The sequence below is a fragment of the Leptopilina heterotoma genome, unplaced genomic scaffold, assembly GCF_015476425.1.
Source record: "Leptopilina heterotoma isolate Lh14 unplaced genomic scaffold, ASM1547642v1 Lhet_68, whole genome shotgun sequence".
Lineage (NCBI taxonomy): Eukaryota > Metazoa > Arthropoda > Insecta > Hymenoptera > Figitidae > Leptopilina > Leptopilina heterotoma.
Genome location: NW_025111157.1, coordinates 1,564,330 through 1,580,981, shown reverse-complemented (window position 1 = coordinate 1,580,981; position 16,652 = coordinate 1,564,330). Strand labels below are relative to the sequence as shown.

The window sequence follows — 16,652 nt, the reverse complement described above, 5'->3', positions numbered from 1 at the left end:
TATAAATTATATCGTAGAAAAATTAAGTCACTCACTGCGAATTTGTATATATAAATAAAACTATATTTCCATTTTTTTTCGAAATTCCGTTTCTTTACATTCTTATATTTCTCAATGGCTCTTTGTCAAAATTTACCATTCGTAATTTTTAAGTTGATTTTTTATTAATTTATAATAATAAATTTTATTTTATTTGTTTATTTTTTTTTTAACAAAACTTGAAAAACGAAAATATTTTGAAAGAATAAATGTACAAAATTAGAATTAGAATTAGAAGACTTAATTAAAAATACGCCCTATTATCTACTGGAGTTTGAAAGCCTATTTTAAATTCATTGCTAAGTCATCGGAAAAATAAACTCCTTTTTTCTTAATTCTTGATTTCAGAATTATATTTTTTTGCTAAAGCGACAGCGCCTTGATGAGCCATTATTAAGCTTCGTTTTTTATCTCTGACGAGAGAGAGAACTTGATTGCTGTCTGTAATTAATCCACCTTTATCCGATATTTCCTCACGTGCTTTTACAATGTCATTTCGACTAACTCCCCGACAACAGTCTTCGATAATGGCTAATCGGTACCCTAATTTTAGACCGTCTAAGCAAGTTGCACGAACACAAATATCGTACGCCAAGCCGCAAACATACACATCGGTGACATTATATTCACGAAGCATGTCCAATAATTCTGTTGAATTTGTCGAGTTGTTATCGTAAAAAGCCGAGTAGGATTCCATATCCGGATGTTGACCCTTCCGAACCTGTGAAATTCATTTCTTTTTATGTGTGGTAAACAAATTTAATTAATACCCTGCATAATAAATCAGATGATAAATCGATAATTTATGATTGATATCGATATGATTTACAATGAATGTCTTTTTGTTGCACGATTTTATGCAATTGCGATTAAGAATTATCAGAATGATATTTTTATTAATCAATTATTAATTAATTATTAATTATTATTTATTAATTAAAAAAAATTAAAACATTTCAATTAATTATTATCGTTAAAAGTTCAATAAAATAAAATTTTCAGCAATATTTCGCAGTATTGCGAATTGAATAAATAATTATGCAAATGCAAAATCAGTTTTTATCAGTGCAATTTTTTCTTTCTATTAAAAACACACCTGTTTTGAATCTGGAGCGATAAATAGACGTTCGTGTAATTGTGATCCCCAAGAATCCATAATACAATGAACAGGCCACAATCTTTGCTCGAGTTTTGGTTCCAGGAACAATACGGTATCAAAAAGTTTCGCCTTTTCCTTAGTTACCTGGAAAAAATAATTGATAATATCAATTTTTGAAATAAAATATTAATGAAAAATTAAATTATTTCCTTCTATTTTGTATTTAATGTTTCTTTTATTATGAAAATTATAAAAAAAAGGTTTATTTTCAAATATTAATTTAAATTTTGGAATAATTTCAGATTCAAAATTCTTCGAAAAAATTCAATTATTTTCCAAAAAAAAATTTATCAAAAAAAATTCAATTATTTTGAAAATTTTCGATTCAATTCTTCTATGAGAATTGAATTTTTTCTATATAATTTCAACTAAATTACTCAAAAAAATTCAATTATTTTCGAAAATTTTATTTATAAAAATTTTTCACAGCAATTTAACTGTTAGAATTTTAATAAAATTCTTCACGGGAATTCAATTATTTTCAATGCAACTTCAATAAAATTTCTTAAAAGAATTCAATTATTTTTTAAATTTGATAAAATTCATTGCAAAAATTCAATTATTTCGACAAATTTAATGAAATTCTTTGCAAAAATTCAATTATGTCGACAAATTTTAATTAAATTCCTCGATAAAATACAATTATTTTCAATAAAATTTTTCAAAAGAATTCAATTATTTTAAAAATTTTAATAAAAATCTTCGTAAAAATTCAATTATTTTGTAAAATTTTGATTCAATTCTTTTAAATGAGAATTAAAATATTTTCTATACAATTTAAACTAAATTCCTCGAAAAAATTCAATTATTTTCGAAAATTTTAATAAAATTCTTAGCAAGATTTCAATTATTTACATAATTTATAAAAAAAAATTCACAGCAATCTAACTGTTAGAATTTTAATAAAATTCTTCGCAGAAATTTAATTATTTTAAATGCAACTTCAATGAAATTTCTTAAAGGAATTCAATTATTTTTTAAATTTGATAAAATTCTTTGAAAAAATTCAATTATTTCCACAAATTTTAATGAAATCCCTCGAAAAAATTCAATTATTTTTAATAAAATTTCTCAAAAGAATTCAATTATTTTTTAAAATTTTTATAAAATTCATCGCAAAAATTCAGTTATTTTCGAAAATTTTAATAAAATTCTTAGCAAGGTTTTAATTATTTACATAATTTATAAAAAAAATTTCACAGCAATTTAACTGTTAGAATTTTAATAAAATTCTTCGCAGAAATTTAATAACTTTGAGGAATTTTGATAAAATTATATATATGACAGAAGTGAATTATTTTCGTCTTTAATATAATTCTTCACGAGAATTTGATTATTTTAAAGAATTTTAATAAAGTTCTCAGCAAAAAATTTCTTTATAAGAATGAAATTTAATTAAATACTTTGAAAAAATAGAATTCTTTTTCTAAATAATAAAATTCTTCAAAGAAATTCAATAATTTTGAAAAATTTTAGTTCTTTATGAGAAATGAAATATTTTCTATTCAATTTTAATTAAATTCTTCGAAAAATGCAATTATTTTCGAAAATTTTAATAAAATCCAAAGCAAGATTTCAATTATTTTCATAATTAATCCAATTCTTCGCAAAAATGTTATTATTTCGAAAAATTTCAATAAATTTCATTATAGGAAAAAAATTTAATTAAATAATTTGAAAAAATTTAATTCTTCTCCTAAATAATAAAATTTTTCGCAGTAATTCAATTGTTTTAAAAAAGAGAGTAAATTTTTTTAAAAGAATCCACTTATTTCAAATACAATTTTAATAAAATTCTTATCAAGATTTCAATTGTTTTCATAATTAATAGAATTTCTCAAAAGAATTCAATTATTTAAAAAAATGTTAATTCTAATATTCTTCGCAGAAATTCAATTATTATCAATAATTTTGATAAAACTCTCTAAAAGAATTTAAATATTGTTAATATTATTTAGATCAAATTTCTCGAAAGAATTAATTTATTTTTAAAGATTTGAATTAAATTTTTCTCAAGAATATAATTTTATTTTGAAAAATTAGGATTTTCTTTATAAGAATTCAATTATTTCAGACTCAAAATTATAAAAGAAATTACTTAGAAATAATATAGAAGAAATAATTTTAATATTTTTAATTGAAAACAATTTCATTTAATTAATATTTTTTGTATTTTTTTAATCTTCAAAGCATTGAAGAATTATTTTACCTTCGAAGCCGGATGAAGTTGTCGTAGAGGTAAATTGTCAAAAAAGCCTATGTGATTTTTCGGGTGCCAATCTTGAGTGTAGACAATTGTTTTCCAAACACCTTCCTTTATAAGTCGATTAATTGGTTCAATTACTTCTTCTCCATGTTCGCCTTCGCCACATTTTGAAAGTCCCAAACTTCCTTGTATAAAATCATTTTGTACATCTACAACGAGTAAAACATTTACCGGATTCATTATCACTTGTATCCATTCATCGTAACACCTGTAAATTAACAAAGAAAAAATTATTCAGAATAAAATTTTATTATTATTATTATTATTATTATTATTATATAAAAAATAAAATTTTAGTTTTTAAAAAAATGTATTATATTTAATATATTATTTTCTATTCCAAATTTATACTCAAAAATATTTCTTTTAAAAATAGTTTACTTATCGATATATATCACAATAAGGACAATTTCAATATTTATAATTATTTTTATCGCGCAATCGTTGAATGAAAATTTAAAAAGAAAATGAATAATCCTAAAAAAGAAATTATTTATTATTATTATTTATTAACTTTTAAAATTACCTGTTCCATTCTTCGCCATTTAAAAATCCATCTCGATTGATATCGAAAATTTCAAAAACATTTTGAATTCTGCCCTCATTTTCCTCAACTTCTTCAGCACCAAATAATTGTATACATAGATTTCGAAATTCACTAAAATCCAAACTGCCGTCCTTATTTTTGTCAAAATCGTTGAAAACTTCTGACGATGTTTTTCCAATTTTATTTACAAACGACATATTTGAATTTTTATTACTTTTACTTCTTTATTTTTCCGAGATCTCAATTTTTCGATCTACTTTTTAAACATAAAAAATTCTTATGAAGAATGAAAATTTTGAAAATAATTTCTTTTTCTTCTTTTCTTTTCAAATATTTCAGTTTTGAAATTTTTTTTTTTTGCAAAATATTTAAAAATTGAACATATTTATTATATTTTGTGTTAAGCGAATAAAATATTTGCTTTTAAAAAAAATATGAAAACATTTTTATATTTGTTTTGTTGATGACTTTTGAAAATATTCTCCACGAATATTTTGAATGATTCACTCCTGAATATAATTTGCATGTGAATGTATAATCTCACTAGAAGACAAATAATATTCTGGTAAAGGTGCAAAAATAAAAAAATAATATATCGATCAAATATTACGACTATGTTGCTTCGCAACCGGCTGAATACTATAGGCATAGGCAGTTTGAATGAAGAACAGCTTTGTCGTATTATTGAGGGTCCCCCTCTCCTTTCATTTATCACGATGCTTATAGTCAATGTATTTGCCGCGTAAATCTTAAAAGAAAATGAAAGAAAAAATAAAATTTACGACTTTAAAATTCAATTTCTCGAGAAAATTCTATTTCCCCATTTTAATCAAACTTTGATTTCTATTTCATATTTTCTATATAATATTATAAATTTATAATTATAAAATTTAATTACTTAATTTTATTAGTTATTATATAATAAATAATTGATTATAATTAACTTATTATTTTTTTTATCAATTAATAAAAGTAATACTCAATTGGAAGTAATTTATATTCATGTAAGTTAGGGGAGAAATTGTTTTTCTTTTGCACGAACGGAGCATTAGAGCAAAAAAGTAATTTTCCTAAAATATCTTCAAATATTTGTTATTAAATAGAAAAAAAATCACAGCAATTGCAAGAATTGAATTTTCAGTTTCCTTTTCAATCTTTTCACTTTAGTTTAATTTGAGAACAATTTTTATTTCAACTCGAGTCACGCCTCTTTTAAACAAATGCATCGATTTTGTCCGCACCTAAACCGGTAACTATATAGAAGATCCTAAAATTAACTTCTACCTGGATGAACTGGCAATTGATTTGGCCTTCCTTATTATGATAGAATTCTAATTATCTGACAATCAAAGTAGACCTTAATTTTGACTCGTATTCAGTGCAAAACGATTTTATTTTTAAATCTAACGAATTGTAGGATAATAACGTATTTTTGTGAAATAAAACTTTCCGTACATTTTTTACTTAATTTTTATTTTCAATATCATGTGAGAAATTTGCAAAGAAGTAAAACGGAAGTGAGAAACATTGATAAAAGATAATTATAATTATTGTAATATCAATATATTAAAACCAAATTTTTTGTCTTTGGTATACTAAACTTATTTTTCTAGTACAACTAATTAACAAATAAAATGGAAATAATAGTAATTAAACGAAAACTTAACGTAATAAATATTTTTTAACTTAAAAAGGCAATAAGAAAATTCTTTACTTCCTTCTTCTTATTCTAGTTTTTTTTCTTGTACTGTAAGTTTTTCAAAAAAAAAGATTCAACGAAGATTATTTATATAAAATTAATCCAAGAACTTAAATCGATTAAAATAAAGTAAAATTACTCCAAACAAAACGATACGTGTTTAAAAGAATAAAAAAATAGCAGTGAGTATGTTTTCGAAGAATAATGAAATAATTCCTCTTTTCGATAGTTGATTAAAATTAAAAATTATTTTCAACTTAATATTTTTTTTTCTAACACTGAAATAGTGTCAAAGCAATTTTAAAATTTATATTAATAGCACGGAAATATTGTTTTCATTGCTAATTTTCAATTTTCTTCTAAGAAATAAATGCTTTATCGCGAATTTGAATTTCTGATTATTTAACCTTCTGACAAAACATTTATTAATACTGATGAGTTTGAAGTTGAATATTCGAATTAAATTCTATAAGTAAAAGATATAGATATATCGATATAAATAATATTTTCTAGATTTCTTTTTTTTTTTTTTTTGGGTAAAAATTATGAGAAGCAATAATGTAAACTTATCAATTTTTAACATCGGAGTCTCGAATTAATTCTTCTCGTTCTTGATTGATTTCCTTTGCTACCTCGTTCAAAAATGGATTCCTTATTTTTCCATTAATGGAAGTGAAAAATTCTTGGAGGTGTCCTGGTTTTTTGTCACGCTTTTCATATTCGAGAGCTTGCATAAGAAGGTCCAGCCTGTCTAAATCTTTGACGTATTTCGCCTCAGCCGACTCTTGTTTCTCATATTCCTATAAAAGAGACGAAAAAAGGTCAAAATTTTCCAAAACTGGAAAAAAACATTTTTAATTGTTTTTTTAATGCTCTCAGGCCTTGGTTCGACTTTAAGGGGCGAAAAAAGTCGCTTTAGATTAAAAATTAAAAAAAAAAAAAAAATTCAAAAAGTTTTTTGTTGTCACAAAAATTTTATTTTGTTTTCAATTAAAAAGAATAAAAAAAAGTAATAAAACGATTTTTCTCTATTTTCAATTAAATTTTACAAAATTTCAATTACTCAAAATCTTTTTAATTGTATATTTTGAAAATTTAATTAGAAAAATTATTCAAAATTAATTTTTAAGTGATTTGTTTATAGTTATTTTTCATATACTATAAAAATAGAACATAAGTTGCATTTTATACTAAAAAAGTTGGTATTTTGTTGCAATATTTAGAAGAAAAATCGAAAAAGTCTCAATATCCGAGGCCTGTACTCTAATATTTAAATTTTTATTGATTAATTTTAATTTTTAAATAATAATCTAAATTTAGAATGCAACTGAGGAGTTTAAAAAAAATATATTTACTCTGAATATTTCTAGCATTTCTGGTCCCTTATCTCCTAGTAATTTACAAATATGCTCCATCGCATGATCTTCTTGCTCGTGCTTTACTTCAGGAGCAATATTATCATGAGGCGTGATGTCACCAACAATGCACTCGGCCAAATCATGGACAAGAGTCATCTGCATGATCCTTAAAGAAAAATGATTTATGTTAAAAAAATTCAAGATAATTTCAAAATCTATTTATAAGTTGTGACTTCATTCATACTTCATTTCATTTGATAAATTACAATTACCTTAGTAATCTAATTTTATCGTTTTTTTTATTTCCATTAAAAATAAATTTCTTGAAATAAAAAAAAAATCTTCAATAATTATTTCAATAATATTTCAATAATAATAATAATAATAATAAAAATAAATAATTCAATAATAAATTCAGGGTTGCCACGCTTTTGCTCTTTTTAAATTCTCTGACTTTTCCAGGTTTTCCGGGTTAAAAAACGGAATTTTTCCAGGTTTTTAAAACGAAAATTATTCGAAAACATCAATAACTTCATTTTTAAATAAATATTTAATCATTATTTTTTTTATAAAAATTAAGATATTCAAAAATTTGAAATTCAATAACATAAGAATATTATTATAAAACATGAAGATATCGACTCGGAGTGATCGCTTTCTTCATGTTTTATATTAATTAAAACTTGCTACTTTGCTACTTTAACTTCCGCAAAAATTATTTTCATCATTACGATTATTCATTTCTAGAATTTTCAACTAAAATTCTTCTTTAAGTCAATTTTTTAAAAATAATTTTTAAAAAAGTTCTTTGTGAATTTTCAAATTCTTTTGTTTAGAATTTAATTTAATTTAATTTAATTTAATTTGAAATTCATTTTTAAATAAATTTTTATTTGAAAATTCTACAAAAATTCAATTATTTAAATTCAAAAATAAATAATTTTTTGAATAATTGAATGTTTCTTAAAATTCAATTCCGATAAAGAATTTTAGCAACAAATTTTTAAATAATTAAATTCTTTTGAAAAATGTTAATAAAATTTTTAAGAATAATTGCATTTTTCGAGAAATTTGATGAAAATTGTATTAAAAATAATTGAAATTCTGCCAAGAATTTTATTAAAAGTTTTGAAAATAATTGAAATTCGGAGAAAAACTTTATTATTTATAAAGATAATTGAAATTTTGACGAGAATTTTTAAACATAATTGGATTTCTGCGAAGAATTTTATTTTAATTATTTTGAAAAAAATTGAATTGTTACACAAAGAATTGCATTTAAATTTTTGAAAATAATTTTATTCTTTAAAAAAATTTAATTAAAAATTTATTAAAAATAATACTTAAATTCTAATAAATAAATTGTAGCAAAAGTTATTAAAATAATTAAATTTCTTTGATAAATTTCGATAACATTTTTCGATAACTTTTTTCGAGGAATTCCATTAAAATTGTATTAAAAATCATTTAAATTCAGCATTGAGTTATATTATTTATAAAAATAATTGAATCCCTGTAAGAAATGTTATTATTCATGAAAATAATTGAATAATATATGAAAATAATTTATAAATAATTGAATTCCTGGAAAATTTGTATTGTTTATGAAAATAATTAAATGTTTGCGTATTAAATTAAAGTAGTAGATATTTAAAATCATTGAATTAAGGAAAGTTTTTAAAAATAATTAAAATTTTTGAAAATAATTGAATTTCGGAGAAGAATAAATTTTATTACTTTTGAAAATAATTGAATTTCTACAATATTATTTGTAACTTTTCCAAAATTCAATTTTTTTTTTTAGTTTTTTTTTGTAAACGCAATTCTTTTAAAATTGAATTAATTTTGAAATATTTAAGAAAATAACTTTAGAAAATAACAATTTTCCAGGATTTCGATCAAAATTCCCTGACTTTTCCAGGTTTTCGTAGCAACCCTGAATAAATAAATAAGCAATGCAAATACTTAATAATAGTAACAAAAAAAAGAAGAAAAAATTATTTAAACGTGATATATAATAAGAAACTCCAGTATTACTTGTTCTTGTCCAAATTTTCATTGGAATCGATTAAAAAAGACAGCATTGCCATTCGGTACATATGCCCTGCAATGGTTTCAACATCGGTCACATTATGGAATACCCAGCCTGCTCTTTTTTCGTGCTACAACAACAAAAAATTCAAGTCAGTAAGAATTCTATTTTTAATTAAAAAAAAAAAAAGAAAAAGTTTCAGTATTGTAAGAAGAAATATTGAAAACAAACGAATTGGTAAACCTTGAAGTGATAAAATTGAATTCTACCAATTTTGCGAATTAGTCAACATCAGCTTTAGAATATTTTACTAATTATCAGTTACAAATATAGAACATCAAGCAATTTCCGGATTCTATTGCGTCTATATTTATAATGTCATTGTACATTGCAGATATGTAAACAAGGAAGTTAAATCAAGAAGTCATTTCAAGTTTATTTTCTAACATTCAATTTTTCAGAATATTAATTCTTAATGATTTTCGAAATAAAGAAAAAAAAATTCCATTAATTATGTATTTCTTTTTTTATAATGTTTTTAACTGTGAATTTCCAAAAATAAAACAGAAATATGATACAATATTTGATGTTATTTCGACACTTTCAAGGTTAAACTTATGAATTAGGCAAGAAATTGAATAAATTATCTAATTTTTCTCCGAATAATTTAACTTTCATTTGGAAAATTTTATTTTTAGTAAAAAAAAAATTTACTGTTTAATTAAGAGTTTTATTAGAAATGAGCAGTGAATGTTTCGAAATAATAAATAACAAACATGAACATATAAACATAATTTTACGAAAATAATTGAAATTATTCTTTAAAACTTAATTGCTATTGAGCAATACTCGTATTAATAAAACGCATATGTGGGAACAGTGGAAAATTATAGAATAAAGAAAAGATTTTTCTTTTTTAAAAAAATGTTAAGGTTATGTTTTTTGTTACCTTTAATTTTCCTACTAGTTCCATAAACTCCTTTAAATTTTTAATGTCCATTTTTGGAGTTTTAGTCATTTACTTCTTGAAAAAATTTTGATAAAATGTAAAACCAAACGATGCAGCAACTGCACACATCAACCAACTTCTAAATAATGACCATAAGTGACAGTTTCGTCGAAGTCGATCGTTTCATAAAAATATTACGTCACATTCTCTTCCGTGTGAACTGAGCTTAACTTATCATTTGGCGGGAAACTTTGAATTTTCAATAAAGATAAACTTAAATTAATTAAAATTTAATTTAATATAAATTAATTAAAAATAGTGCAAATTTTTTAAGTAACTTATAATTTCTTGTTTTTTTTAATATTATCTAAAAATCTAAACTTAATAATATAGGAAATTTAAAATAAGAAAATTCTCTCGAATTTGTCAAAATTGTCCGCGTTTATTCAAAAAATGATCTTAGAATAAAAATTAATATAATATAAAATTGTTATATATTTACCACGTTTTAATATTTGGAGTAGTATTTTTTTTCGCTATACACTTTGAATTAATATTAACTAAACAATTTCTTAAGGACTTCTGATCTGTCTCCATCGATCTTCTTCTTCTTTTTCCTAATTTCCATATCTGTCTCCCTTTGAGTGACTTCATTTAATGTAAAACTAGTTGATTCTCCCTTTATTTTCTTCTTCTTCAATTTTTCACTTCTGTCGACATTGTACGAGAAGAAGTTCGTTTCTCGTTTAGCTTGAGCAATTTCTGCCAATTTCTTTTGTTTACGAACTGCCCTTTCGTAGGCTAATCTTTCACTCAAATGAATCCACTTGAATCTTTAATATTAAATAAAATAATAAATTAAATATTAAATAAAATAACTTTAAAAATTAAATGAAATAACTTTAAAAATTAAATGAAATATTTCAACAGAAAAAATATCGAAATAATTGAAAAAAATAGAGACAATTTTTAATAATATATTTACCCTGACAAGTATTTAATATTCCACATTATATCACAGAATTTGCTCTTTCTTTTCGTTGAAATCATTGTACTATTTAAAGTTTCTGCAACATGTTTTGCCACTCGTTTGCTTTCAAATTCTATCCAGCCCTCCGTGAAATGCATCGTTGGCTTTTTTCTTTTACGCTTTTTACCAGATTTTTCGCCTAATTCTGAAAATTAATGATATTCGTTTTTGTTTCCTCTGTGCATTGTAATTTTAGTCAATCGTTATAAGAATTTCGAAGCCATACAATTAATAAAGAAATGCGTATTTTGAGGTTATGTTCGACTGAACAAAAATTCTACCAATTCTATTATAAAATAAAATTCTAATTCTTATTTTTTTTTGCAAAAAAAAGAAATAATTTATAACAAACCATGATCAGCTAGTTGCAAATAAACTCGCCCTAATTCTCCGTACTGGGAAAATATTTCCCGAACTTTAGTAACATTCATGAATTTTGGAATTGATGACAAGTAGATTAATCCTGGTTTCTTTTTAACTACAGGCTCGTCTCCTGACATTACTTCCTCGTCTTCCTCTTGATTTTCCTTGTTGAGCATCATGTGAAGGAAATAGAAATAAAACTATTTAGAACTTTCAATTTTTTATAATTATTCAAAACCACGTGTTGCCTTGTCACAAATGGCCACACAAAAAAATTTGCGAACGTATTACGTTGAACTGATTATTAACTTCAATATTTTTCACTACAATTTATAAATATATTTTCCACTTATTCCAAAAAACTATTAGTTATAAATAAATGCAATATTTATTATTTTACGATTTACAATTTACAACAATTATAAAAAAGACAACAATAATAATTTGTGACGAGCGACTATTATTGCTCGAATATTTTCGATATATCGAATTGCGATAAAAAAAAGCGCTAAATTTTAATATTTCATAAATAAATAATAAATATATTTTTTGTTGGTAATTCTAAAAACTCTAATTTCTAAATAATATTTTCCACGGGCTGAAAGCAAATATCTCTTGAAACATAATAAACAGGAAATTCTTTGTGCATTTATTACAAGAATTATCCCACTTAAATAAATTTCAAAATTGTGTTATATATTTAAGAAAGAAAAACATTTCTTAGAAATGTCGTAAATCTATATATTGAAAGTTAAAATAGAAATTGGATATTGAGTTTCTTGGGTCATAAAACCTAATCCTTCGATCTTCGAAGTAATAAAAAAAATCTCAAGTGCCCTTTTCTAAAGGACAATGGAGCATGACGGGATGGGTACGTATTATACATGATGTATTATACCTGGTTTTCTACACGTATAATACGTGGTATTATACATCTTTAGTTTTCTACGTATGTCATGTATTTTACATACATTGCGTGACGCGCGGGATTTTTAAATTTTAGACAAGAAACATGTGATTTTAATAGTATATTAAATAAATTTTAAACATAATTTCAATTTAAAAATTTATTAATTAACATTGAAAAGTTTTTTTAAAATTTATGTTTTAAAGAAATAGCACACAAACAAAGTTCTAACTGTTCGTGGTCAGGTCAGGTTGTCTGCTGCCGCCAGACCCATTTATAGGTTATACATCTCCATGTGCCAGGCCATGTGTCAGTGATTGTTGTACAATATTGCTTTTTTTAAAATAAAAAAAAATTAACAAAAGAGGTGGAAGGCCGAAACACAATTCCTGGGAGGAATTGTGTTTTATTCCCAAAAATAATAAAGGGAAAAATGTTGCCCTGCCTGTGTCCTATTTGCAACAAAACATTGCAAAATACAGCTATAATAATAATTTAGTACTTTTGTATGAAAAAGTTTATTTGAAACCCGTTTATTTTCAAATAAATAATAAATTAACGTGTCTTTTTAAAATTGTTCTATATAAATATATAATACAAGTTATGAAAAAATGTGTGTAAAAAACCATATGAAAAATCAATAAATATATATTATACGCATTTTTTTGTAAACTTACCTTATATGTAACCTTTTTTGGTTTTTTCTTGGTATTTTTAGCAACAATTTAGTAATGAAAACCAGGAAACAAATAAAAAATAATCAAACATATGATTTTTATTATTATTGTGAGGTTTGTACGCATGCGCAGAACTGGACATGTATAATACCAGGTTTTCTACAATTTTCTACGTATTATACGTCATTTATGTATTATACGTAGAAAACTCCGAAAAAAACACTTTTACCCATCCCTGATCAGCATGTGTTCAAAATATTTGTGACTGTGTGTGTGTATGTTGCATTTTGCGAAAATGCAGCCTTAGAAACATAGCTTAATGATTTAGTGGGAGGGGGAAATCATAAAGGTTAGTTTGTACCGCCTGTACTTGCTGTCAGTGAAATTTATTAAACAAAAAACAAAACAAACTAAAAAGAAAAAAAAATATTATTAATATAATTTTTCACTTCTTCTTCGTTCTGTTTTGTAATAAATTAAATTTTTCATATAATAATGGCTACACTTCGACCATTTACATGCGATGATCTATTTCGATTTAACAATGTGTGAGTAGAATGTCAATATTAATAGTTGAGGTTATGAATTTTATAATATTTAAATTTTTAATATAAATTTATATTTTAAGATTTTAAGTTAGCTATTTAGCTGAATTAAAAGCAATTGAAATTAATTTATTATTCAATTTCTAGAAATTTGGATCCTCTTACGGAAACTGTATCCTTTTACAATATTTAATCTTTTGACAGCAACAGTGTCAAAATTGAAGAACAAAGAATTAAAACAATTAAGTAAAAATCTATATTAATAATTATTGTATTCCAGTAATCTGTTCGCAGTTTAAAGTTAGTTGTTTTTTTTAGTTGTTGTTTGCCTTTTTGTTTGTAAACAAATTGAATTCTTTCGAGAAATTTTATTAAAATTCTATTAAAAATAATTAAATTTTTGCAAAGAATTTTACTATTTATAAATATAATTGAATTTTATTGAAGAATTTATTAAAATTTTGAAAAATAATTGAATTTTTTCGAACTACATTTTATAAGAAATTAAGAAAAAAATTGAATTCTTTATTGAATTTTTTTTGAAAATAATTGAATTCTATTAAAATTTTTATAACGAATTAAGGAAAGAATTGAATTGTGAAATTGTTTTGAATATAATATATAATTGAATTTTTGCAAAGAATTTTACTATTTATAAATATAATTGAATTTTTTTGAAGAATTTATTAAAATTTTAGAAAATAATTTAATTCTATTGAAAATTTTATAACGAATTAAGGAAAAAATTAAATTGTGGAATTGTTTTGAATATAATTGAATTTTTGCAAAGAATTTTATTATTTATAAATATAATTGAATTGTTTGTTTCAAAGGATATACTAAGATTTTAGAAAATTATTGAATTTTTCGAAAAATATTATTAAAATTTTTTTTAAAATTGAATTCTTTCATGAAATGTTATTAAAATTGTATTAAAAATAATTGAATTTTTGCAAATAATTTTACTATTTATAAATATAGTTGAATTGTTTCAAAAGATATTATTAAAATTTTGGAAAATAATTGAATTTTTTTGAACTACATTTTATAAGGAATTAAGAAAAAAATTGAATTCTTTCGTGAATTTTTTCTTTAAATACATAATTGAATTTTTGCAAAGAATTTATAACGAATTAAGAAAAAAAATTAAATTTTTGCAAAGATTTTATAACGATTTAAGAAAAATATTGAATTCTTTCGTAAAATGTTTTTAAAAATAATTGAAATTTTTCAAAGATTTTGCTATTTAAAAAAATAATTGAATTCTTTTGAGAAATTTCATTAAAATTGTATAAAAAAGAATTGAATTTCTGCGAAGAATTTTGATTAAAATTTTTGCAAAGATTTTATAACGATTTAAGAAAAATATTGAATTCTTTCGTAAAATGTTTTTAAAAATAATTGAAATTTTTCAAAGATTTTGCTATTTAAAAAAATAATTGAATTCTTTTAAGAAATTCCATTAAAATTGTATAAAAAAGAATTGAATTTCTGCGAAGAATTTTGATTAAAATTTTTGAAATTAATAAACAAGAATAATAAATTAGTAAATTAGTTGATAATTGAATTTTTTTTTAAGTTTGAATCTGAAATTATTCAAAAATTCAATTTTGAAAATAAAAAATTTTCTAATAAATTGAAGATCACGTTCCTTGCGTAACATTTGCTAGTAATTGTAATAAAACGAAACAAAATTATTTTACTACGAAATTTTCTTAATAAACAATCTTAGTATGGACTATCATTTTATATGCAATATTTAGCACACTGGCCTGAATATTTTCAAGTTGCTGAGTCTCCAAGTGGTGAAATAATGGGATATAGTGAGTTTTGTGTAGAAAAAATAGAATGTTAATAATATTTCATTTAAATTTGTATAGCCTTTGCTAACATTTTTTTAATTATTTAGTTATGGGAAAAGCAGAAGGTCATGGAGAAGATTGGCATGGACATGTAACTGCACTTACTGTTTCACCAGATCACAGAAGATTAGGTTTGGCAGCATCTCTCATGAAATTCTTGGAGGACTTATCCGAAAAGTAAATTTTAATTATTAATTTTATTTAATTTTTATTTTCTCGGAAAAATTATTTTAAAATTAATTAATTTACCTAATGAAAAAAATATTCCTTTTAGAAAATCTGCATACTTTGTTGATCTTTTTGTACGAGTGAGTAATACAGTTGCAATTAAAATGTACCAGCAATTGGGCTATATAAACTACAGAACAGTTTTAGAATATTATAGTGGAGATCCTGGAGAAGATGCTTTTGGTAATATTTCATCAATTTAATTTTAGTTTCATTTTTCCGATTACTTTTTACTTTTCTATTTTTGGTTTTATTAACAATTTTTTTACATTCATTTTCAAAAATTAAATTATAAATTCGAGTCTTTTTCTAATTAAAATCTCATTTTTACAGATATGAGAAAAGCCTTATCTAAAGATACTAAGAAGAAATCTGTGATACCTTTAAGCCATCCTGTGAGACCGGAAGACGTTGACTGATACCAATATGATTATTAAAAAAAACAATTGCAAATAGAATGTAATAAAAAAAATAATTTCTAAATTAATTCCATTTTTTTTCCATTCCCTTTTTCTAATTTTCCCTCTAAATGGAAATTTAACTTGAAGAAAGGAAAAAGAAATTAAATTTTTCGTATTCTGGTTTGGTTTATTTAAACACATTTTTCTTAAATACAATTTTATTTTCTTTGTTGATAAATTTTTTTTTTTTTTTTTTTGAAACTTGTTCATGCGCTCTATCATAATATTCTATACTCTAGCGCTTTTCCTTAAAAATTCACTTATGAATAAAATTAATATTCTCGTTACAAATAAAACAAAACAAATTTGCAAAAAAAAAAAATTAAAAATAAATAAAGTTCTTCTACCAGAAACGTTATTCTTGTGAAAAATAATTCATCTGAATTCGTATATATGTAAAAACGCATTCTGGCATCATTTTTTTTTTTTTTTTTTTATGAAAATATTAGAGAAAAAAAGTTATCAAAGATAATGGCGCTAAGGATTTTAAAAATCTATTATTTTTTTTTCCTTTTTCACTAAGAGGGGCT

General features: G+C 22.8%; 4 protein-coding genes across 4 annotated transcripts; 1 reads left to right on the top strand and 3 right to left on the bottom strand.

The window, feature by feature from the left end:
• Window positions 1-41: 41 nt before the first annotated feature.
• LOC122510240 (nicotinamidase-like) lies at window positions 42-4,763 on the bottom strand. Its single transcript, XM_043624731.1, has 4 exons — window positions 3,991-4,763; window positions 3,408-3,672; window positions 1,136-1,282; window positions 42-760 (listed from the first exon to the last, which is right to left on the bottom strand). Exons 1-4 carry the CDS (start codon window positions 4,206-4,208, stop codon window positions 371-373), a joined length of 1,020 nt encoding a protein of 339 aa, XP_043480666.1. The 5' UTR covers window positions 4,209-4,763; the 3' UTR covers window positions 42-370.
• Window positions 4,764-5,465: 702 nt separating this feature from the next.
• On the bottom strand, window positions 5,466-10,217 carry LOC122510414 (5'-deoxynucleotidase HDDC2). The gene is made up of 4 exons (XM_043625046.1): window positions 10,050-10,217; window positions 9,106-9,230; window positions 7,066-7,234; window positions 5,466-6,510 (listed from the first exon to the last, which is right to left on the bottom strand). The coding sequence occupies exons 1-4, from the start codon at window positions 10,116-10,118 to the stop codon at window positions 6,280-6,282; spliced, it is 594 nt and encodes a 197-aa protein (XP_043480981.1). The 5' UTR covers window positions 10,119-10,217; the 3' UTR covers window positions 5,466-6,279.
• Window positions 10,218-10,471: 254 nt separating this feature from the next.
• Window positions 10,472-11,912, bottom strand: LOC122510413 (activator of basal transcription 1-like). The gene is made up of 3 exons (XM_043625045.1): window positions 11,432-11,912; window positions 11,035-11,224; window positions 10,472-10,882 (listed from the first exon to the last, which is right to left on the bottom strand). The coding sequence occupies exons 1-3, from the start codon at window positions 11,619-11,621 to the stop codon at window positions 10,606-10,608; spliced, it is 657 nt and encodes a 218-aa protein (XP_043480980.1). The 5' UTR covers window positions 11,622-11,912; the 3' UTR covers window positions 10,472-10,605.
• Window positions 11,913-13,369: 1,457 nt separating this feature from the next.
• Window positions 13,370-16,144, top strand: LOC122510415 (N-alpha-acetyltransferase 20). Its single transcript, XM_043625047.1, has 6 exons — window positions 13,370-13,574; window positions 13,719-13,743; window positions 15,304-15,394; window positions 15,481-15,610; window positions 15,708-15,844; window positions 15,995-16,144. Exons 1-6 carry the CDS (start codon window positions 13,522-13,524, stop codon window positions 16,078-16,080), a joined length of 522 nt encoding a protein of 173 aa, XP_043480982.1. The 5' UTR covers window positions 13,370-13,521; the 3' UTR covers window positions 16,081-16,144.
• Window positions 16,145-16,652: the final 508 nt, after the last annotated feature.